The following is a 20556-nucleotide window of genomic DNA, read 5'->3' as shown; positions in this document are numbered from 1 at the left end:
AAAGCGTATAACAGTTCCTACTTCCCTGTTGCTGTATTGTCTTTTTAAATAAAAATCATGTTCTAAAACACTGTTAGTATATAATACCGGAGTGAGAGGCCGGGCCGGGATGGTTTCCAGCATTCATGGCAGCCATCTTGGTACACCCAAGTAAAGTAACGTGTGCCCGGCAGATGGATGTATCTCAAGCTCAGAATGCTATTCTCAGTCTATTGGGGCAGGTGGCCCCCAGCGCCCTGCCTAAAGTTATCCAGTGGATGAAAACCAGCAGTAAGCAGTCCATTCATGGCCAGTACACTACAGGGAGTGATGCGGCTCAAAAAGCTTTTAAATGCGATCCATTTCAAGCTAGGGTTCATCAATGGGTTATGACTACTGACTGTGTCTGTCCCCATTTATGAGCTTTTCCAATGATCTGTGCACACATATCTGAATGATATTAGCAGACCCTTATATGCGTTACTTTCATGAGATCTGTTGCTGGTCCCTTTAGGCTGGGGCCCCACATTGCGGAAACGCAGCTTTTTTTTATTGCAGATTTTGTTGCGGTTTTTTGAGCCAACGCCAAGAGTGGATTGAGCAGAAGGGAGAAATATAAGAGCCCCCTATATATTTCCCATTCCTTATGTAGCCATTCTTGGCATTGGCTCAAAAAAAACGCAACAAAATCTGCAACAACAAAAAAAGCTGCGTTTCCGCAACGTGGGGCCTTACCCTAAAGAGGTTTATGTAGCCTTGTTATTTCTTTCCATATCCTCTTATCAGTCAGATTCACACATGGTAGTCGTGGTGCTTTGCGAGATATTTGCGTTGTTTCCTTTTTCTTTGAGCAACTTTAGTGGCAGCCAGGGCCAATTTTGGCTGGAGTGGGGAAAAAAAAGTTACTTACTTTGGCTTCGAAATTAAATGATGAGTTATTTTTAATTATATTTCACTATTATTAATGTTATAGCAATTCATATTAGATTGTGAACGGGACAAAGCTGTAATAGTCAAAAGAATGGTCTGAATGTAGTGATGAGTACAACGTTCAGAGTATAATCCACCCTGGAGTCCAATTTTAAGCATTGAAGTGGATGCACAAGCATCGCAGCATCTTCGAGCAGCTGATCAGCAGAGGTACTGAGATTCAGACTGCCACAATATAATATTAATGGCCTATCTTAAGATAGACCATTAAGCGACTGCTGTATGGTAACGTGTAACACAGAGAAAAGCAACTGTAGAGGTGGCACATGGAGCATGCCTGCAGTTCCAGATGCCACCTCTTGTAGAGACCAGAAGTTGTATACAGTGTGCGGAGCGCCATACACTGTAGTGTTGGTGCCTGAAACTGCAGCCCCACTCCCCTTCACCTATATAGGAGCATGGCTGCAGTTTTAGGTGCCACCTTTCTGGTGTACAGACCAGAAGTTGTATACAATGTGCGGAGCGCCGAACACTGTAGTGCTGGTGCCTGGAACTACAGCCCCTCTCCCCTTCACTTATATAGGAGCATGGCTGCAGTTCTAGGTGCCACCTCTCTGGTGTACAGACCACAAGTTGTATACAGTGTGCCGAGCACTGTACACTGTACTGTAGTGTTGGGGCCTGGAACTGCAGCCCTGCTCCCCTTCACTTATATAAGAGAATGATACAAAGAAGGCAATAGACCACGCTCGAGGTCACAGTAGAATTTAATGGTTAAAAGGTCCACTTTTTGTGCACTTATATAAGAGCATGGCTGCAGTTCCAGGTTCCAAGTTGTATACAGTGTACAGAACTGATTCTTTCTGAAATACCTGATTGGGATAGGGTCCTATGGATAAGTCATCAGTATCAATTACCTTAATGTCCTGGATGACAACTTTAAGAAGCTATATATGCTTCTGGAGTCATGAGATATTGCTCTTATCTTAAAGAAAATATATTGAAGTATTTTTGCAAATAATAAAATATGACAAAAAAATATAATAGTTTTGTGTAAACAGCTCCTAAGCAAATCTGTGTGTCTCCACGGTTAAAAAGAACAAACATTTGGTGTGGAATTTAACATTAGGCGTTGGCTATACAGCGTAATAAGTCGCAAAACATAAAGTTATTACCAGATTTACACAACATAAATTTCAGTGTGTCTCTATGGTGTCACATTGTGACATTACACAACTGCGACATGACAGTTGCAGTAAATCCAAAGCTGTTGGATCTTCGTTGCACGTGACTTTTTTTTTTATTTTTTGCAATAAACGTCAATGAAAGTTCGCTTGTGGCTACGATTTGGAATGCAACATATGACTTGACTGTGTTTTTATTGCCAAATCACAGCTCTTCTGTGTAACTTTTTGTGACACCATGTAGCCCTAGCCTAATGGTCTATCTTAAGATAGGCTATTAATATTATATTGTGGACGTCTGACCCTTAATAGGATGTATATGGCTTCCTAAGGCGGATAACACTTGATCAAGATGGGGTTCAAGTGTCGGACCCTGACCGGTCTCATACTGATAACTTATCCTCTGGATAGATCATCACTATCAATTACCTTCAGTACCTGGACAATCCCTTTTATGCAAATGCATACATCGCTTAGATTTCGTTAAAAGACTAACTTTCTGTACAGTTGCCCCCATAACATTAGCAACCACTTGTGGGATAGAACTAGATATTCTGAATATTGCTACCAGGTAAGTTTTAGCTGCATTGCTAGATATGGATATAGATTCACCATGCTTGTGTGTGGCATTGAAACTCAGTCCCTACTTCTATGGCCATAGTTTCCATACCAGACACAACCTATGGACAGGTGTAGAACTGTATTGGAAGAAAGCAGCGATTTTATCTAATGCTGTCTGCCATTGATTTTAATGTAATGTGTTCTGGTCTTTTTTGATAAAATAGCACAACAGCGATGCTGTTTTTTCTGTCCATAATGGAAACTTGACATAACAGAGCAAAACGGAGGTGAACTGACGGTGTTAAAAAAAGTCATTGAGATCAGTGAGTCTTTTAGAGGGCTTATCAAAATAATGGAAAACTATAGCTGATGTGAACTCATTCTGGGCAACTCACAGGCATAGTGGCAGTGGCAGACAAAACCTATTCTGCTGCACACACTTTCAAGGTGAAAAAAAATGTAAATTATTGATTTCAACACAATAACAGAGGTTGAAATAGTGGCAGTGTCAGACTTAAGTTCCTTGGGCCACCATATAAAATGATTCTGGGGACCCATTATCCAACAATCCCTAGGAAGAAGGCCATACAATCCTTTAAATTTGGGTGTCTTCTTCGTCTGAATCAACCAAAGCATCCTTTGGTTAGCCAGTCCGACAACGTACAGTGGCATCTTCAAAACAATGATTGGCAGAAGTGCCGGCAGTCAGGATGCCACATTTTAGCAAAACAAAATTAGATAAATGGTCCACTTGGATGGAAATCTACTGTATGCTGAATTAGCCACCAATAATACAGTCCTGTCAAAGGGGAGATTTATTACTATTAGGCCGTTAACACAGGGTTTTTTCAGACGGATTTTGACGCGGAATTCTCGTCAGAATCCGGCTCAAAAAACGCCTCCCATTGAATTCAATGGGTTCCTTTTTCTGCGAGCAGTTTGTCACCGCTCATGGGAAAAAGAAGCAACATGCCCTTTCTTGAGGCGGAATCCACAGCTGAATCAGCCATGGACATCCGCGGCGCGACACACAGAGTTTTTTGGTCCAGATTTTGACGCCGAGTCCGCCTCAAAATCCACCTCCAAAAAACGCCTCCCAATTGACTCCTATAGGATCCGCCAGCTTTTTTTCCGCTAGCAAAAAAAGAAGAGAGCTGACCATTCTTCAGTTGGATTCCGCCTGAAAAGACCAACGGTAGTTAATGGGAGGTGGAAAAAACGTGGTGCGGTTTTTGACACAGTTTTTTACCCTTAGGGTAAGTTCACACAGACTTTTTTTGGCGAGGATTTTGGAGAGGAGAAAATCCGCTTCAGGAATTAGGAAATGGTTTTTTGAAGCGTTTTTTACATGAAGAGTTTTTTGGAGCGTTTTGAGGCATTTTAGTGTTTGTTATTTTTCCTCCAGCACAGTGTATGGACTTTGAAAAAACTGCTAGAAGTCGTGGTTTTTCCGCCTCCCATTGACTCAGCGTTGGTTTTTTCAGGCGGAATCTGTCTGAAGAAAGGTCAGCTCGCTTTTTTTTCTGCTACCGGAAAAAAACTGCTAGCAGAAAGAAAAAGCTAGCGGATCCTATAGAAGTCAATTGGGAGGCGTTTTTTGGAGGCAGATTTTGAGGCGGATTCCAAAAAACTCAGTGTGAACCCAGCCTTAGTGTCTCAATGTTAGACAGCATAAAACGAGGCCAGATAGGCAGAAACAGCATCAAGATTATCCCAGTGGCACAGGCTGTATAACAAAGCACACACAATTTCTGGTCTGAAGGAGTTTCCTTGATATGTCAGATGGTTACACAACAAAGCCTCCAGCAAAAAAAAAAAAAAGATTATTATTGCCTTGGTGTAAATTTTTTTTTGTACATGAAGGTATTTTCTATTTTTCAGGCGAAATAGAGGAGCTAACAACAAGTAATGCAGATATTCTCCTTCACAATATCGCTGATGATTTGCGAAACTGTTTGCCAGTGGAAGCCATGGTGGGATCAGAGAAAGAAGCTGTGGAAAATGTGAGATTGTGTTCATATTGTATTTTTCTGCTGAATTGCACAATATTTTCCAGCATTAAATTAGTTTTCCAGGCAAACTGGAAGACCAGGAAGGGGCCTGGGGTGATCGAAAACAAAATAAAATATGGTATACAGTTCTCTATCCACGTGTATTCTACGGTAAACTTTTGCAGTGCAAGGATCCACACTGAAAAGCATGACAGTTCTACCATATCTGAACTTGCCTTATAATATAGAAAAAAAAATTTCTGTGTTTCTAATTAAATTCTGGTTGTCTGATTAATTTCCCTTCAATATATTAGTATTTCCTTTTCCGTTTGTTTCAGATTCAAAGCCTCCAGAGGCCTACTCTTCATGTAGATGCCTTCCTTTATGATGAAGACACAATTGACTCATTATGCGAAGAAGGAAAGATGAGCCGTAATTACTGTATGTCATGTGGTTCTACAAAAACAGCTCCACTAGGTGAGTCACTGGCTGTATGTTGTGTGAACTAAGCCCTACCTCATCACAAAACTGCAATTATCTCCAGGATCATGCCTCTCCCCACACTGTACTCTGCATCTCTCAGTGACATTAAGGGAACAATGTGGTTACCAGTGGGTATCTTATTTTGCCATTTTGATATTTCAGTTCACTATTTCTATAGCAAGTGAGAGAAAACTATTGGTGATCACAGGGTTCCCTCCATGCAGGGCTGTTTTTAACACATTGGTGCTCCCAATGCAAGGTTTCATAAGTATGCCCCCCTCCCATAACCACTTCGAAATAACTGACCCACACAAATTATAATGCCCCTTGTAAAGGATCTCGCCTAAAGCCACTTTGACCCAGCCTCTGGCCTACCTGGCCTTGCCACGGGCAAAACTGCGATCACCTTCTTACCTTTACCATCCGCTCTCACCCTGAGAGGGGGACCGGGTCTAATAGGAGATGAGCTTTCTTAAGTTTTATATTTATTAACCCAAGAGGGTCGATACTAGACATCCAACATACATAGAGATATATGCTAGCGGATACACGCTTATATGGTTACAGAAAGGTATGTTCCAGTGCAGTAAGATAAAAAGAATAAAATATTAGAAACAGAATTAGAATACTCAGTTGGGTCTCTGGAGTTCACCTCATGAAATCCAGGGCACAGTCCTTTAGAGTCCCTGGACTCCCCATTAGCAGAATAGTCTAGGGTGCATGGTATCTCCATAGGCAATAGAGACCTTAGTCCAAGGGATTAGCTTCCACAGCATCACAGCACTTCGTGACACATCCCAGCAGTCCAGGAAGAACAACAAGAGCCGGGGTCTTGTCATGTGTGACAATATATCTCCACTCAGCCCCCTCCCACGATGAGGTAGGTCAGCAAGGTGTGCAGCTCTCCCCCTCACCTTGTACCAGTATGACTATATACGGTCATAACTCTTTGAAAGTCTCTTATGGAGTCAGCTTGTCTGCTAAAAGGTGATAGCATGGCTCTCAGTTCACTGATCCAAGACACCCCCTGCTAAGAATAACGAAGTTAGCACAATCATGACAATGCTGTGCCCAGGCTGAGACAAAGGGATGAGCCAAGCTACCTCTAGGGAGGAATTAGGCTTGGACAATTGGACACTATCTCTGGCATCTTGCTAATCAGGTTGAGTAAATTAACAGGGCAGAAGGGAAATATATCGGAGAAGGCAGTGAAAAAAACCCATAACTCTGGGCCATTCATCACACCTCTATACAATATAATGCCCTTTAGTGGCCCCATGCACTATAATGTCCCTCAGTGGCTGATCACACGTCACAGCAAGCATCGCACATTAACCTGTTGCCCTCCCCCCCCTCATGGCCACTCATACTATAATGTCCCCCTCCAGTTTCCCCCACATTTTCATGTCCTCCTCTAAATTTCCTCCACAGTTTCATGTCCCCTTTAACTATAAAAAAAGGGATGTAATCAGACACCCACCAGCAGAAAGATGACAGAAGGGTGCAGGTATCTTGACTTTAAATCTAGCATTTGTGACATTTAATAGGAACTGAAGAGTCACTTTAAATGATAGTAGTCACTTTCCAAAGGAATGAATGGACACAGAGAGCCAGAGCAGAGCTATTATTTCCAGCATTTCCTACTCTGGGTAATAGATATAGCTAATACAGCATATGGACAGAGTGGCTAAGGTTTTCTAAAATCTGCGCTGCTATGGTCATTTTCCCAAAAACGGGGAATGACAAAGGCATGAAGGGGTGGGGTCATAGGCCCCACCATATTTACTATCATTTATGCCACAAGCCTTATTTATAAGATACCCTCTGCTGGTTCCAAGACTATGTAGACTAGCATGAGGAATGCCAGTCTTTCTAAATTGGGACCAGTGTGCCCAGTTGGGGTCAGCACTTCATAGTGTTTTTGGGTGTTTTCCAGGATAGACTTCATATACATATTATAGTCAGAAAACTTACTAATATATTTGCTATCCGTTTTCTGCAGTGGTTGGCTGAATTGAAGATGATCCCCCAGAAGTAAGCGATAAACTTTAACAATGGTATCCAGGGATTTACCTCCCGCAATTTCGGCTAACATAGTTTTGAAAAGATCATGCTTGTGTGACGAGGATTTTGTTGGCAGATTATTACTCTTACCTATTATTTCTTTACACCTATAAAATATATGGTATATAATGATAACTGAGTATACATTGTCATGTGCAAGAAGTGTGGAGGGCTCTGCTTTACTTACAATCTCAACCCTGCTACATCTGTAGCTTCGTATGTACAGAAGAAGTAGCCTATTGATGTCTTACCAGTGACTCTTTACCTTATGCTTACATTTACAGACTTTCTTTCACATTCTTTCTCCATTCTGGAGCTGAAATTTCTTTTTCACCATGCGTTACCTGACCTGAGTGGGAAAAATTTATTAGACGTGGGCTCAAGACTTGGGGCAGTCCTGTATGCGGTAAGACAGGAGATTAAATAGGTAGTCCAGTGTAACAGTGTTATGGCTTATTGCTAGTATATGCCATAACATTATAATTGGAGGGAAATGCGACTTCTGGGACCCTTGTAAATTGTGAAAATGAAAGGACCAGGGTCACTTCAGCTTATTCCCTTCACAGCAGTGCTCCTGGCTACTTGCAATGTAGTGAAATGCAGCACAGTTTCATTCAAACAAGTGAAGGTGTACTGTGGTGTTCCCTCATTGCAGGTGGCTGAGAGAGTAGCTGTCTTGGCAGAAGGAATAGACTGAGGACAGTCATGGTTCTAGCAGTCCTGGTGATGGTTCAGGTGCAGCTGCTCCTTGCTCTCCGCCTTCAGCTGCCGCCGTTCAGGACCCGTAGGGAGCGCCAGCATCGTCACTAACTGCGCAGAGAGTCAGCAGTTTCGGCGTCGAGTCCACAGGAAGATGGCGCTCCCCACGGGTCCAGACCGGTGGCAGCTGAAGGCAGAGAGCGAGGAGCAGCTGCACCTGAACGATCACCACCCTGGAGCTGCTGCAGGAGCCGGACAGTGAGGACATCCTAATGCACTCCCCGTGGACCTTGCCGCCAAAACTGCTGACTCTGCGCAGTTAAGTGACAATGCTGGCGGGGTCCACAGGAAGATGGCGCTCCGCGCGGGTCCGGTCCATGCCGCCAAAACTGCTGACTCTGCGCAGTTAAGGGACGATGTTGCCGGGGTCCATAGGAAGATGGCGCTCCCCGCACCTACTGCTACCAAACACTCCGGCCAGTTTAATTTTTGAAATTTTCCAGTAGCTGCTGCATTTCCCCCCTAGGCTTATGCTTGAGTCAATAAGATTTTCCAGTTTTTTGTGGTAACATTAGGGGGTCGGCTTATACTCGAGTATATACATTAATGTAATAATAATGGTTGTATTCCTTTATACTCCCCTCCAAAAAGGGAAATACATTTCAATAGAAATTGCCCTTTCCTTTAGCTAGTGGTAACTTGTTACTGGAATACCCCTTGAACAGATCAAGTCTATCATACACTAGCATATATACACATGCATGTGTACTGATTTATATGAATGTGTTTCAGAGAAATACATCAACATTTGTCCATGCCATGTCATACTAAGAATTTCTGACATAAAGGAAATATTTCTTTCACATTTTCTTTCTTTTTTTTTGTTCTAATTTAGGGTTATGTTTACAGCTCAGCCAGTAAATTGGAAGGCGTAGAAATCAATGCAGAGTTCTGTGATCTGCAAGAGAAGATCATAAAGAAGTATAATTTTACTGACAGAATTCAGGTAAGTTAGTTGCATATACAGTACATATTTACAGAGTGTTGGGGCCAAGTTATAGCCACATGTAGTGTTGCCATCTTCTAACATGCCAATTTACCAAATTCAGCACACCACCATCGGACACTTATCAGCCTCGCAATGCCCGGTTGACTCGGTGTAATTGTACCTTAGCTGTATTGTAGTGACTGGGACTGTGCAATATAATACACAACGTTTTTTTTGAGCAAAAGAGTGGTTTGTGTAATTCTTCTGTCTCTTACATTCAGGTCCCACCTAAATCAGTGGGATCTGCTGAAACCATTCCAATGTCTATGGTCCACTTAGAGGGAACCTGTCATGCAGGGATATTATGGATCAGGAGGAACCGAGATAAATATTTTATAGGTTATAGAGTATAAGAAAAAGAGAAGTATTACTTGGAATATATTGAACTGAACCCCCATGTATTATATGTTTAGGGGTGTATTTGACGATCCTACTCAGGGATTGACTGCCTTCCCTGTATGAGCATGCATATAAAAATCAGTCACCACTCAGGACCATCAACATGACTAATAATCTGAGCAGGGATTTAGATCAATAAATGGCAAGTTATATTCAATCTAATTCTATATATTAATCTGCTCAGCTCCTCATCTGTAAAATGCCACCTACAGACAAACTGCATGTTCAATGTGGCATGTTCTCTTTAAAACTATATCTGTCCATGCAGCTGATGGTGGATTGGAGTGGTTGTCATCGAGCCATGGTAACAAACTGCAATGTTATATATTGGTCTTGCAGGCTGTATTTATCATCCAGCTTTAGTGGCCCTGATTCTAACCCTTACCTCAGTACCTCCTTTGATCCAGTAGTATTAGGATTAGTATATGTGTTTGTTTCCATTCTTCTTTCCTAGACTCTTATTCTTTCTGTCCACCAGTGTCATCAGTTTTCAGATGACAATGAAAAGAGGACCACTCAGAACTCCTTCATCTCACTAGATATCGTCCAACTGAATCCTGTGTGTGAGTGCATGCTGCTGGTACTAGCTGCTGAGTATTTCTCTTCTACCTTGTCTTCCTACAGGTGCACCATTCAGATGTTTGTAGTCAGAAGACCCTTCTGCAGGGAGCTGATGTGGTTGTACTAAATAATGTTTTTGAATACTTCCTGAATAAAGAGGAACAAACAAAGTAATCCATTTACTTACATATACTTTACTGTTGTGGGTATTCCAGCCAAAAATGCTAGATTGGCACTCCTAAAAAAAAAAAAAAAAAAAAAAAAAAGATGTGCCTTACATTCCCTGTAGATCGATGATATCCACTGGTTCAGTGGATTCATTTGTGCTACAGCCAGTTTGCATGGATTGCTCCTTGTGACCATTGGATAGATATATCCACTTACAGCATATTGTACGTAGCAGAATCTAGATAAGATTTGACCTTCTCTGTTAACAGAATTTTGAAATTGTCTTTTCTAGAGCCTGGATATTTATGCATGAAAACCTGAGGAAGAAAGGATGCCTTATAGTCACTGTACCTAGTTTAGAAGAATCCTTCAGTAAACTTCAGGTTGGTTTTTAGTTTTGTAATTCTGTAGAAAATAACTCTGCAATTGTCAATTTTGTAAGGGACAAAGTCACATAAACACCACCCTGTTTATAGATTTCATAGACGGGAAAGTATGTAGGCTGCGGAGACTAGGTCCTGATCTAATGGTTTTTGCCTTATTCTTAGACTGTATGTCAGGAAAGCTCCAGTTGTGCAAGCTAAACATGTCCATTGGCTTCTTCTGACAGACAGAGGCTGAAAGGGTATTCTTTAAAAGGGGATAGAACAATTCCATTTACATACAAGTCTGACAGAAGGCAAAAACAACATGGGAACCTAGACTAAATGCATCATCACCTTAGGCAACACTGACAGATTGCACCCAGAATCTAATGTTAGAATTCTTCCTACAGAACTATTAGGGTAAGTTCACACAGGGCTTTTTGGATCGGAACCTGAGGCAGAGGCCGCCTTAGGTTCCGATCCAAAAACCACATAGCTGTGACTGAAAGCCGGTGCACTGCACTAGCATCCAGCCGTGCACTCCGCTCCGGATTAGGCCCAATGAATGGGCCTAGTCCGGAGGAGGGAGTGTCTTCAGGCCGAATCGCGAGGTGACTTGGCCTGAAGAATGAGCATCTTGCTTCCCATTGATTTCAATGGGAGCCGTCTTTTTGGTCAGGGTTTTGAGGCAGATACGGCCTCAAAACCCTGACCAAAAAACTCAGTGTGAACGCAACCTTATTTATATGATAATAAGAAAACCCAGTGAGTTCAGACCCCCACAGTTCTTATTAGCATATATGAGTGAGGATCACTTTCTAACTTGTCATTTTAATTAATAACCGTGAATGAGGATCCCGAATGGGCAAACCCTTTCTCTACACTCAAAACTATTTGAGTATAGTTTTCTTGACCTAGACAACCACTGACAGTGATGCATTAAAAGGAGTATTCAAAGCATAACAAATGTCAGCGAAAGACTTAAAGGAGTTGTCTAGGCAAAATTGGACAACACTTTTAACTTTAAAATCAGCTGGGGGCATTGAAAAAAAAAACCATATAAAAAAAACAAAACAAAAACATACTCACCTGTCCCCGATGCTCCGGTGTCCAAGCTGCTGGAGCAGAAGAATGGAGAGACATGGGATGACACTGGAGCGTCGGGGACAGGTGAGTATGAATATTTTTTTTTTTCCAATGCCATCCCCCCCCCCCTCGGCTGATTTTACGTTAAAACGGTTGTCCATTTTTGCCTGAACCACCCCTTTAAATCTGTTGAATGTTCACCAAATGACGTCACTGTAATGCAGAAATAATTATTTTGAACTTTCATCTTGCTGCACCCTTGTTTCACTGTTGCAGGGGCTGTCTCATTAAGGACACATATCACCTTTCCATAGGATTGAGGGATAAGTGTCAGATTGCTGGGGGTCTGATGACTGGGTGCCTTAGCGATCAGGACAATGGGGTACCAAAGATTCATAATGCCTCCTCCTTTCGACTGGTGCTTCATTCGCTGTTGTTGGACTCACTGCAGTCTCTGGCAGCCACCCATTCACAAGAAGGTGGCATGAGAGACTTTAGCTTTTCCATTATCCTGATCGCTGAGGAATCCAGCAGTTGGACGCCCAGCAATCCTGCATTTTTCCGCTATCTTGTGGGTAGGGGATAACGGTCCTAAATGTGACAAATTTTGTTGTTGTAAAATCTTTCACGTTTAAGGTAGATGGGATTAGCTGTATGAATGATAGTTCCCATGATTCTTCTCACAGCCATTACCTGTCTACACCTTTGGGCTGGAAACACTGTCCATGCAACGGCCACATAATCAGGACTGACTGCGGTTTGGCTAAACTCAGCTTGTGACCTCAGTTCAATTCAGCTGCATTTGGTCTGTGAATTGTAGTTTTCACTGGGTGTACGTTTGCAGAGTTGCTTAAAATGTTTGTTACTTGGCCAATCCTGCTTTTGTGAAGTACAAGTTCCAGACTAACGTAGGGTTCACACTACCGCTGGATTCCGTTATGAAAGTGTCAGTTTCAAAAAAAAAAAAAAAAAAAAAAAAAAAAAAGACACCTAGATGTCCTGGATGACAGCGATTTCACTGTACATTGTCTTACTTTATCAAGGATATAACATCTTAAAGGTGACAAATTGACAATCCCATTACATGCCAGAATTGTGAAGTTTTGTTAATTCTGAATTTCTCCATGCATTTTCCTGCATTTATCGAGTTCATGGGATTTCTGTCTTTGCTTTTACAGATAAATATACCACTAAGTGAGTGGGTAGAGGAAATTGAACTGGATACAGATATTTTCCTAGGACCAGACACTGACCAGGAGGCTCTTAGTGACATTCATCTGTATAAAATCCTATAGAAGGAGATGAAACTGCAGTTTTATTTTTTTACTTTCCCCAACCAGCAGTAAAGTTGGAAAACGAGTATGGATATCTGTGAATGGTCTGGCTACGCATGTGGCAAACAGATATTTTACGTTAGTTTGAAAAGCAATGCTGACAAAGTATCTTTAACCACTTCAGTACCAGGCCAATTTGTGCTCCGGGACCAGACACATTTTAGGTTTATTTTGTATGTGCGCTTTTGAGGTCTGTAACATTTTTCTCGTATCTCAGTCAACTAATTTTTGCGTCTTTTTTCGGGGACACATAGGGCTTTATTTTTATGTTTTTATTTTCAAATGTGTTTTAATTTTTTTTATATCCAGGAAAATATAAACAAGATAGGAGAAAAATTGTGTCTGGTTTTCAATTTATTATTATTATTTTTTTTTTTATTTAATAACAATGTCACTGAAAAACTTTATAAAATAGTTTTTCCTCTCCGTTACGGTAATTTTTATTTTGTATGGTGTCATAGGGGGTGGGGCTATAACCTTTAATAACAGAGTTTTATTAGCGTATTATTAATTTTTTTTATTATTTACTTTTTTTAAAAAAAACTATTATATATATTTTTTTTTTTTTCCAGATTGTGTCCCCATAAGATGATAAGACACCTTTGGGGACATCTGATCACTTTTTTTTTTGTACTGGAGGCTAATTTCTCCTATAACTGGGGCTGCTACATTTAGCCTCAGTTGCAGGAGAAATCCAGCCTCCTGCACACTGTATATACAGTTTATTGACCTGATCTGGGTCCTGTAGAACCCAGCAGCTCTTGTAAGACTCTGCTCCCAGCGGATCACGTGACTTCCGGGTCAGAAGGCGGCCGCATCATGGCAGCATCCATAGCTGTGTATACAGTGCTTATTGATCGCTGTATACACAGCAATCGAGATGGCAGGGGAGGTAATAAATCTTCCCTGCCATCTCTCTGGGAGTTCCGGCTGAAGTTACAGCCGGCTCCCAGCTTCAGTAGCTGCATGATCTCCGTGCAGCTACTGTGTTCTGACTGGACGTACCGGTTCGTCCTGTCAGAACCAGGCAACCACTTCCCGGACGTATATAGTCTATGGGCGGTCTGGAAGTGGTTAAAGGGGCTCTATCAGCAAAATTATGCTGTATGAGCCCCACATATGTGTGAATAGCCTTTAAAAAGGCCATTCAGGCACCACTAATCTTATTTTAAACATCCCCGCCCCCGTTTTAAAACAAAACCATAAAAACATACATGGCTTTTTAAAGGCTATTCACGTATATGTGGGGCTCATACAGCATAATTTTGGTGATAGAGCCCCTTTACTCATGTACTATATAGCCATGAGGTATGGATGGGTTTGTTAAAGGGATTCTACCACTAAAACACATTTTTTTCTAGTTAACACGTCGGAATAGCCTTTAGAAAGGCTATTCGTCTCCTACCTTTGGATGGGCTCTCCGCCGCGCCGTTCAAAATACCGGTTTGTACCGGTATGCTAATGAGTTCTCTTGCAGCGATGGGGGCGTCCCCATTGCAGCTCGAAAACCGACCGCAGCGCCGCCTCTATGGTCTTCTGTATCCTCCCCTTGCTTCTTCAGCGTCCTGTCGGAGGCCTGCGCAGTACGCTCTGTTCGGCGAAGATTGCCGAATGTACTGCGCATGCGCGAAATTGCAGTGCCCGCACTATGGCTGGGACCGCAATTTCGCGCATGCACAGTACGTTCGGCAATCTTCGCCGTACAGAGCGTTCTGCGCAGGCCTCCGACAGGACGCTGAAGAAGCAAGAGGAGGATACAGAAGACCATAGAGGCGGCGCTGCGGTCGGTTTTTGAACGAACGGCATGGCGGAGAGCCCATCCAAAGGTAGGAGACGAATAGCCTTTGTAAAGGTTATTCCGACGTGTTAACTAGAAAAAAATGTGTTTTAGTGGTAGAATCCCTTTAAAGGGGTTTTCAAGTCTTGTAAAACATGTAGCAGTTTGTGCAAGAAGACAACCAACACCTCTGTAAGGGTTGGTTATTGCAGCTCCATTGAAGTAATGGCGAGTTGGAATACCACACACAACCTGTAGACATCTGGCCAGGTTTCCAATCCTGAACAACCTCAATGAGCACTTGTTACATCAATTGTTATTATTTCTGTATTTATAGTGATCATTAGGTCATTACACCCACATACATATGTTAGACTTAATGGGATATATTGAAAGACTTTGTGTTATAGAACAGAAACCAAATAATACAATATAGAAGATAATACTTTATTGCATGCCATTACTTACACAAAAAATGTAGACACATTTGACATGTCATATTGTATTTCACCATACACATCACTTGGCTTCCCCCACTGCTCCCTTCTTTCCTGTGCACAGTATGGTACTATGAAGGCAGCTGAGTGCTATGTATGATCACATGCACCTCCATTTATGGACCAAATTAAAAAATAAAACAACGATTCACAGTGAGTGCATGATGAAGGGCCTGGGCTTTCTTCCCTTTCTGAGGGAGGATTCCACATTGCTTTCCCAGTTTCTAAACTGCACAGAAGATTCTTACAGGTCAAAGTGAGTAGATTTATTTCTGAATAGCCGTGTATGTTCTTACCGATGACATACGCTATGTGATCAAAAGTATCCAGACACCCCCAAAAACATACGTTTTTCATATTAGGTGCATTGTGCTGCCACCTACTGCCAGGTACTCCATATCAGCGACCTCAGTAGACATTAGACATAGTGAGAGCGCAGAATGGGGGGCTCCGCGGAACTCACGGACTTCGAACGTAGTCAGGTGATTGGGTGCCACACATCACACAGGTCAATGCGAAATGACGCCTCGCTTGGTGTAAGGAGCGTAAACATTGGACGATTGAACAGTGGAAAAACGTGTGGAGTGACGAATCACGGTACACAATGTGGCGATCCGATGGCAGGGTGTGGGTATGGCGAATGCCCGGTGAACGTCATCTGCCAGCGTGTGTAGTGCCAACAGTAAAATTCGGAGGCGGTGGTGTTATGGTGTGGCCGTGTTTTTCATGGAGGGGGCTTGTACCCCTTGTTGTTTTGCGTGGCACTATCACAGCACAGGCCTACATTGATGTTTTAAACACCTTCTTGCTTCCCACTGTTGAAGAGCAATTCGGGGATGGCGATTGAATCTTTCAACACGATGGACCACCTGTTCATACTGCACGGCCTGTGGCGGAGCGGTTACACGACAATAACATCTCTGTAATGGACTGGCCTGCACAGAGTCCAGACTTGAATCCTATAGAACACCTTTAGGAGATTTTGGAACGCCGACTTCGTGCCAGGCCTCACCGACCTACATCGATACCTCTCCTCAGTGCAGCACTCCGTGAATGAGCTGCCATTCCCCAAGAAACCTTCCAGCACCTGATTGAACGTATGCCTGCGAGAGTGGAAGCCGTCATCAAGGCTAAGGGTGGGCCAACACCATATTGAATTCCAGCATTAGTGATGGAGGGCGCCACAAATTGTAAGTCATTTTCAGCCAGGTGTCCGGATACTTTTGATCACATAGTGTATTAGAGACAGCAAGCAGCTTTCCTTATTGTGCTCAGATTTCTCTTTTTCTGGGTCGTATCTTTTCAACTGTATCATGCTCTGTATTTGCAGCCCAGTGTCCTTGAATCTCCTGTATGGTCTCTAGCCTTTCTCAGCTATTTGTTTGCCACTTTACAGTTACTCCTGGCAGAATTATTTAAAAAAAAAAAAAAATTACTACCAGTAAGGGATGGCGAGTGAGGGCAGACTGCTCTTCATTGTACACACTGGGATACCCCCCGCCTTAGCCTATGTGCATCAACAAAGGTCAAAATGTTTGTGAATTTTTTTTTTTTTCCTCACAGCCATTTTGCACGCAAGGTGTGCCCATTTTCAATGACCGTTCATACATTGCAGTGGGGAGGAATCCCTGAAAATCAACAAAAATAGAGCATGACCTATATTTTGAATCTGTTACAATGGACCATCAAAATATTGGTAACGTGAATATCCCCCCAGTCACATGAATGAATATTAATGCAGCCGTGTGACAGCCAGGTTTGCGTGAATATAGTTAGGCAGAAATGCAAAATGTGCTGCAACCATTTTTTATTTGGCTCCTAAATTTTGCAGTTTAGGAGTCAATGACTCCTAGGTTATTTTATTTTTAATTCTGGAGCACAGTGTGTGTATGTACAAAGTGTGTTGACATGGAGGGTTACTGACAGATGAGGGCAACAGGGCCTGAAGAATAATGTAGAGGGTAAACAGAAGTGTTAGCTTAGTGAGAGTAAGCGGAGAAGAGTCAATATGGTAAGCCTGCCCAAGAAGAGGAGTTTTTAGAGCAGGGCTGCAACTCTAGAAGTTGAGTCATAATAGTAACTGACCGGGGTAGCACATTCCAGAAAACTGGCGCAACTCAGAACAAGTCTTGGAGACTGGAATGGAAGGTTCTGATTATATAGAAGAGGTCTCAGGTCATTGGCAAAATAGAGAACATGGGCAGGGTGGGAGACAAAGGAGAGGGGTGAAAGACAGAAGAGCCTGGCGCCTGCATCAGGGTAGAGGGGAGAATTTGAAGGTAAGACCGATTAGTAGGGAGTTACAATAGTCAAGAGGAGAGTAAATAAGGGCAACAAGGGCAAGTTTACCAATTCTAGTTTTTTGCAGCAAATTAAAAAAATAAAACTCTACCCATCATACAAGTCAATGAGGGGCAGCTTTTAAAAAACAAAAAAAAAAAGAAAAAAAACACAACCCCAAGCCTGATGCTACAAGTGCCTACAATGAGAATGTCAGCGGCAGCACTGGACTATAGAGCAATGGAAGAAGGTGGTCTGCTCTGATGAATCATATATTCGCTTACATCATGTAGCCAGCAGAGTGTGCAGGTTACTTATCTAGGAATGAGGTAAGATCAAGATGTATTATGGCACAAAATAAGAAAGTGGGCAGAGGCCGTGAGATGTTCTGCTGGAAAACCTTGTATCCCAATGGCACTGATGGGGATGTTATTTTTATCACCTACCATATACAAAGACATGTAACTATAGGGATTGCAGATGTAGTTGCTACCGGGCCATAAGGATCCAATTACACAGAGGAAAATGGTGTGGAATTTCAGCGCTGAAAAAAAAAAAAAAAAAAAAGCCTCCCATCGACTTCAAAGGGTTCTGTCTTCCGCACGGAACACATTGAAGTCACTGGGAGGCTTTTTTTTTTTTTCCAGCACTGAGTTATTGTGCCAGAATTAGCAGTACTTTACTCTGAGTGAATAGACCCTGAGGATCCCAAAGGTGTCTCTGCCACATAAGCAATCTGCAGGTGTCTGTATGCAGCCTCTCCGCCATAAGGCCGGGACCCCATGGGACGTAAATGCCGCGATTTGCCCGCACCAGAGATGCTGCGGGAAAAATCGCGGCATTGTACAGTGCAGGCAAAGAGGATGGGATTCAGGCGAATCCCATCCCCACTTTGCGGAAAAGATCGCCGTGCGGACACGCTGCGATTTGCAAAGCCGTTGCGGCTTTGCAAATCGCAGCATGTCAATTATACCTACGGAAACTCCGGTGGCTTTCCCGTAATAATAATAAATTTTATTTATATAGATATAAATGGAAAGAGAAAGTCCGCAGAGGAAAACAATGCAATCACGCAGCGGTTCTTCCCGCAGTGCTTTATCAATGCGTTTACGGCCTGTGGGGCCTTAGCCTAAATCCGTTTATGGGGGGGGGGGGGGGGGGTTGCACGGACACAAAGTTGGGCATGCAGGACTTTGGATTCATGGCGGAGAGGCTGCATACGGACACCTGCGGATTGCTTTAAAAACCATTGAAATGAATGGGTTTTTTCACTAACCGTACGCAAGCCGTCCCCAAACTGTTGTTCTGCAATTTCAGCGGATTGACAGTGGGCGGACAGCGGCATAATAACTATAGCACTATTGTAAATGGCACAAGGGTAGGCAAGGCCCCCATTACACATTCTGTACATTACACATTCTGTACTGGAGCCCATACACTCCACCTCAGCACCTAGACTGCTGTACAAGTACCTGGCAGAGGACTCTTTAAGGCTCGGGCACCTATAGATGACAGCGATGTGGCCATAAGTCATGTGAGGACATCGCGGAGCTGCCCATGACGCTGAAGCTTGTGGTGCAGTGTACATGGCTGGCGCCCAGCGTGTACAGCCCTCCATACAACACCGCGCACCAATCACAGTGGCTGTAGTGTCACACACGCTGAGCACACAACACAATAGGAGAAGATCCGGCGCGCACTTCCCTCTCCCGCCAGCAGCTGCACCGATACAAGGTACCAGCCCGCCACCCCGTCCTCTTCCCGCCTACCAGACCTCCTCCAGCAACTCACAACCGGAAGTACCCGGCGGGACAGCCAGCGCGCCCAGTTCCCCGGGATTCTCCGCCAGGCGGCTGCTTACATGGGTACCGGGCTTTATTCGATTTTTTTCTCTTCCTTTCTACTAGAGTCACGTGGCGGCCTCCCTAGTCATCAGCCCGGTGCTGGTTTCGTACACTTTACCGTAATACCTTTAGTGTGAGGTTTCCGGGCCTCGCACTCTCCGGTATTGTGCTCATTTAGTAGTGACATTACGTTTGGGCTTCTCTTTTCCCCGCGTTCTAGTCCTGTTATGAGTTTGTATGAATAAAGATTTGGTTGTTGATGGTTGGCGGCGCTGACTGCTGTCTGTCTCCACAGTGCGATCATAGAGAAGACATGCCGCTGCTGCACCGCAAGCCGTTCCTACGGAGCGCACCGCCTGCTGATTTGCTGCCGACCGAGCGGCTCTTCTACTGCCGGGTGACGAACGAGGTGTTCCGAGACTATGAGTAAGGACTTGTGCCGCCTGGCGGCCCCTCACTGCTCTTTGTTATGGTGCTGGAGCATGGCTCCCAGCTGGCCGGCTCATGCCCCAGTCTTATTGATGGACACACACTTACTTCTCAGAATGGCTGTCTGGGGCACACCCGATTAGACTTGGTTCTCACCGTGCGGTTTTAGCATATGTTCAGATGGAAGGCAAAACAAAAATAGATGTTAAAATCGCACAGTGTGAACGCATCCTTATTATTAACATGACTGTCTATCAGAATAGTTGATGTATTTTTCCTTCCACTGTTGCAATATTTATCGTACATGAGATGTAATATGTATTGATATGACACGTATGTTTACATGTCTGCCAGAGTCTCTCCAATGCAATGGTTGTCTGAAATTGGTCAACGACAAAGTCCTGCGCATGCTGCTTTTTTGATCACTGTATTCAGTTTTCAGATGACTGACCCCAATATGGTCTAAGGCCCCTTCAGTCTACATATGTTACCAAAATTCTGGTCCGCTGATGGACCGCCACAATGGAAACTCGTCGCTAATGGCGTCACGCTGCTGCCTATATGTTTTTATAGGGGTATCGTCCCCCAGATCATTGGTTATACCAATGGCCAAATATACTGTATAGTGATAGTTATATACTAACTGGAAAGTCTCTTCAGCTCTGTTCACACCTTCACCAGAGACTTTTGTCGTATTTGACATGGGAAAAAAATCCATAACCTGCAGCGGTGTTCCTCCAGCCAGAGTGACTGACCTCATTACAGTTGTACTTGGTGTAAGGGTGAAATCACACATGGCAGCTATTTCTGTAAAGGCCTCCTTCATGGAGCGTGTAGACAGCCATGTGCTTTATGCCAAAACTACTCGCTGACATGA

The 20556-nt window shown here is 43.3% G+C and overlaps 2 protein-coding genes across 3 annotated transcripts in view; both read left to right on the top strand.

The window, feature by feature from the left end:
• Nucleotides 1–161: 161 nt before the first annotated feature.
• Nucleotides 162–14182, top strand: LOC142212848 (uncharacterized). The gene is made up of 9 exons (XM_075280918.1): nt 162–270; nt 4536–4657; nt 4984–5122; nt 7477–7598; nt 8787–8897; nt 9963–10069; nt 10360–10450; nt 12697–12957; nt 14128–14182. Exons 1-8 carry the CDS (start codon nt 174–176, stop codon nt 12811–12813), a joined length of 906 nt encoding a protein of 301 aa, XP_075137019.1. The 5' UTR covers nt 162–173; the 3' UTR covers nt 12814–12957; nt 14128–14182.
• A 4962-nt stretch (nt 14183–19144) lies between these two features.
• Nucleotides 19145–20556, top strand: part of BAZ1A (bromodomain adjacent to zinc finger domain 1A) — a 38753-nt gene continuing 37341 nt past the window's right edge. Inside the window, exons 1-2 of one of the 2 annotated variants that reach the window (XM_075282873.1) lie at nt 19145–19271; nt 19546–19676. In XM_075282873.1, coding sequence (XP_075138974.1) covers nt 19564–19676 — 113 coding nt within the window. In that variant the 5' untranslated portion in view covers nt 19145–19271; nt 19546–19563. The other variant, XM_075282872.1, reaches the window with a different exon arrangement.

The sequence above is a fragment of the Leptodactylus fuscus genome, chromosome 7 (assembly GCF_031893055.1).
Source record: "Leptodactylus fuscus isolate aLepFus1 chromosome 7, aLepFus1.hap2, whole genome shotgun sequence".
NCBI classification, from domain to species: domain Eukaryota; kingdom Metazoa; phylum Chordata; class Amphibia; order Anura; family Leptodactylidae; genus Leptodactylus; species Leptodactylus fuscus.
This window is presented reverse-complemented; position numbering and strand designations above follow the sequence as displayed.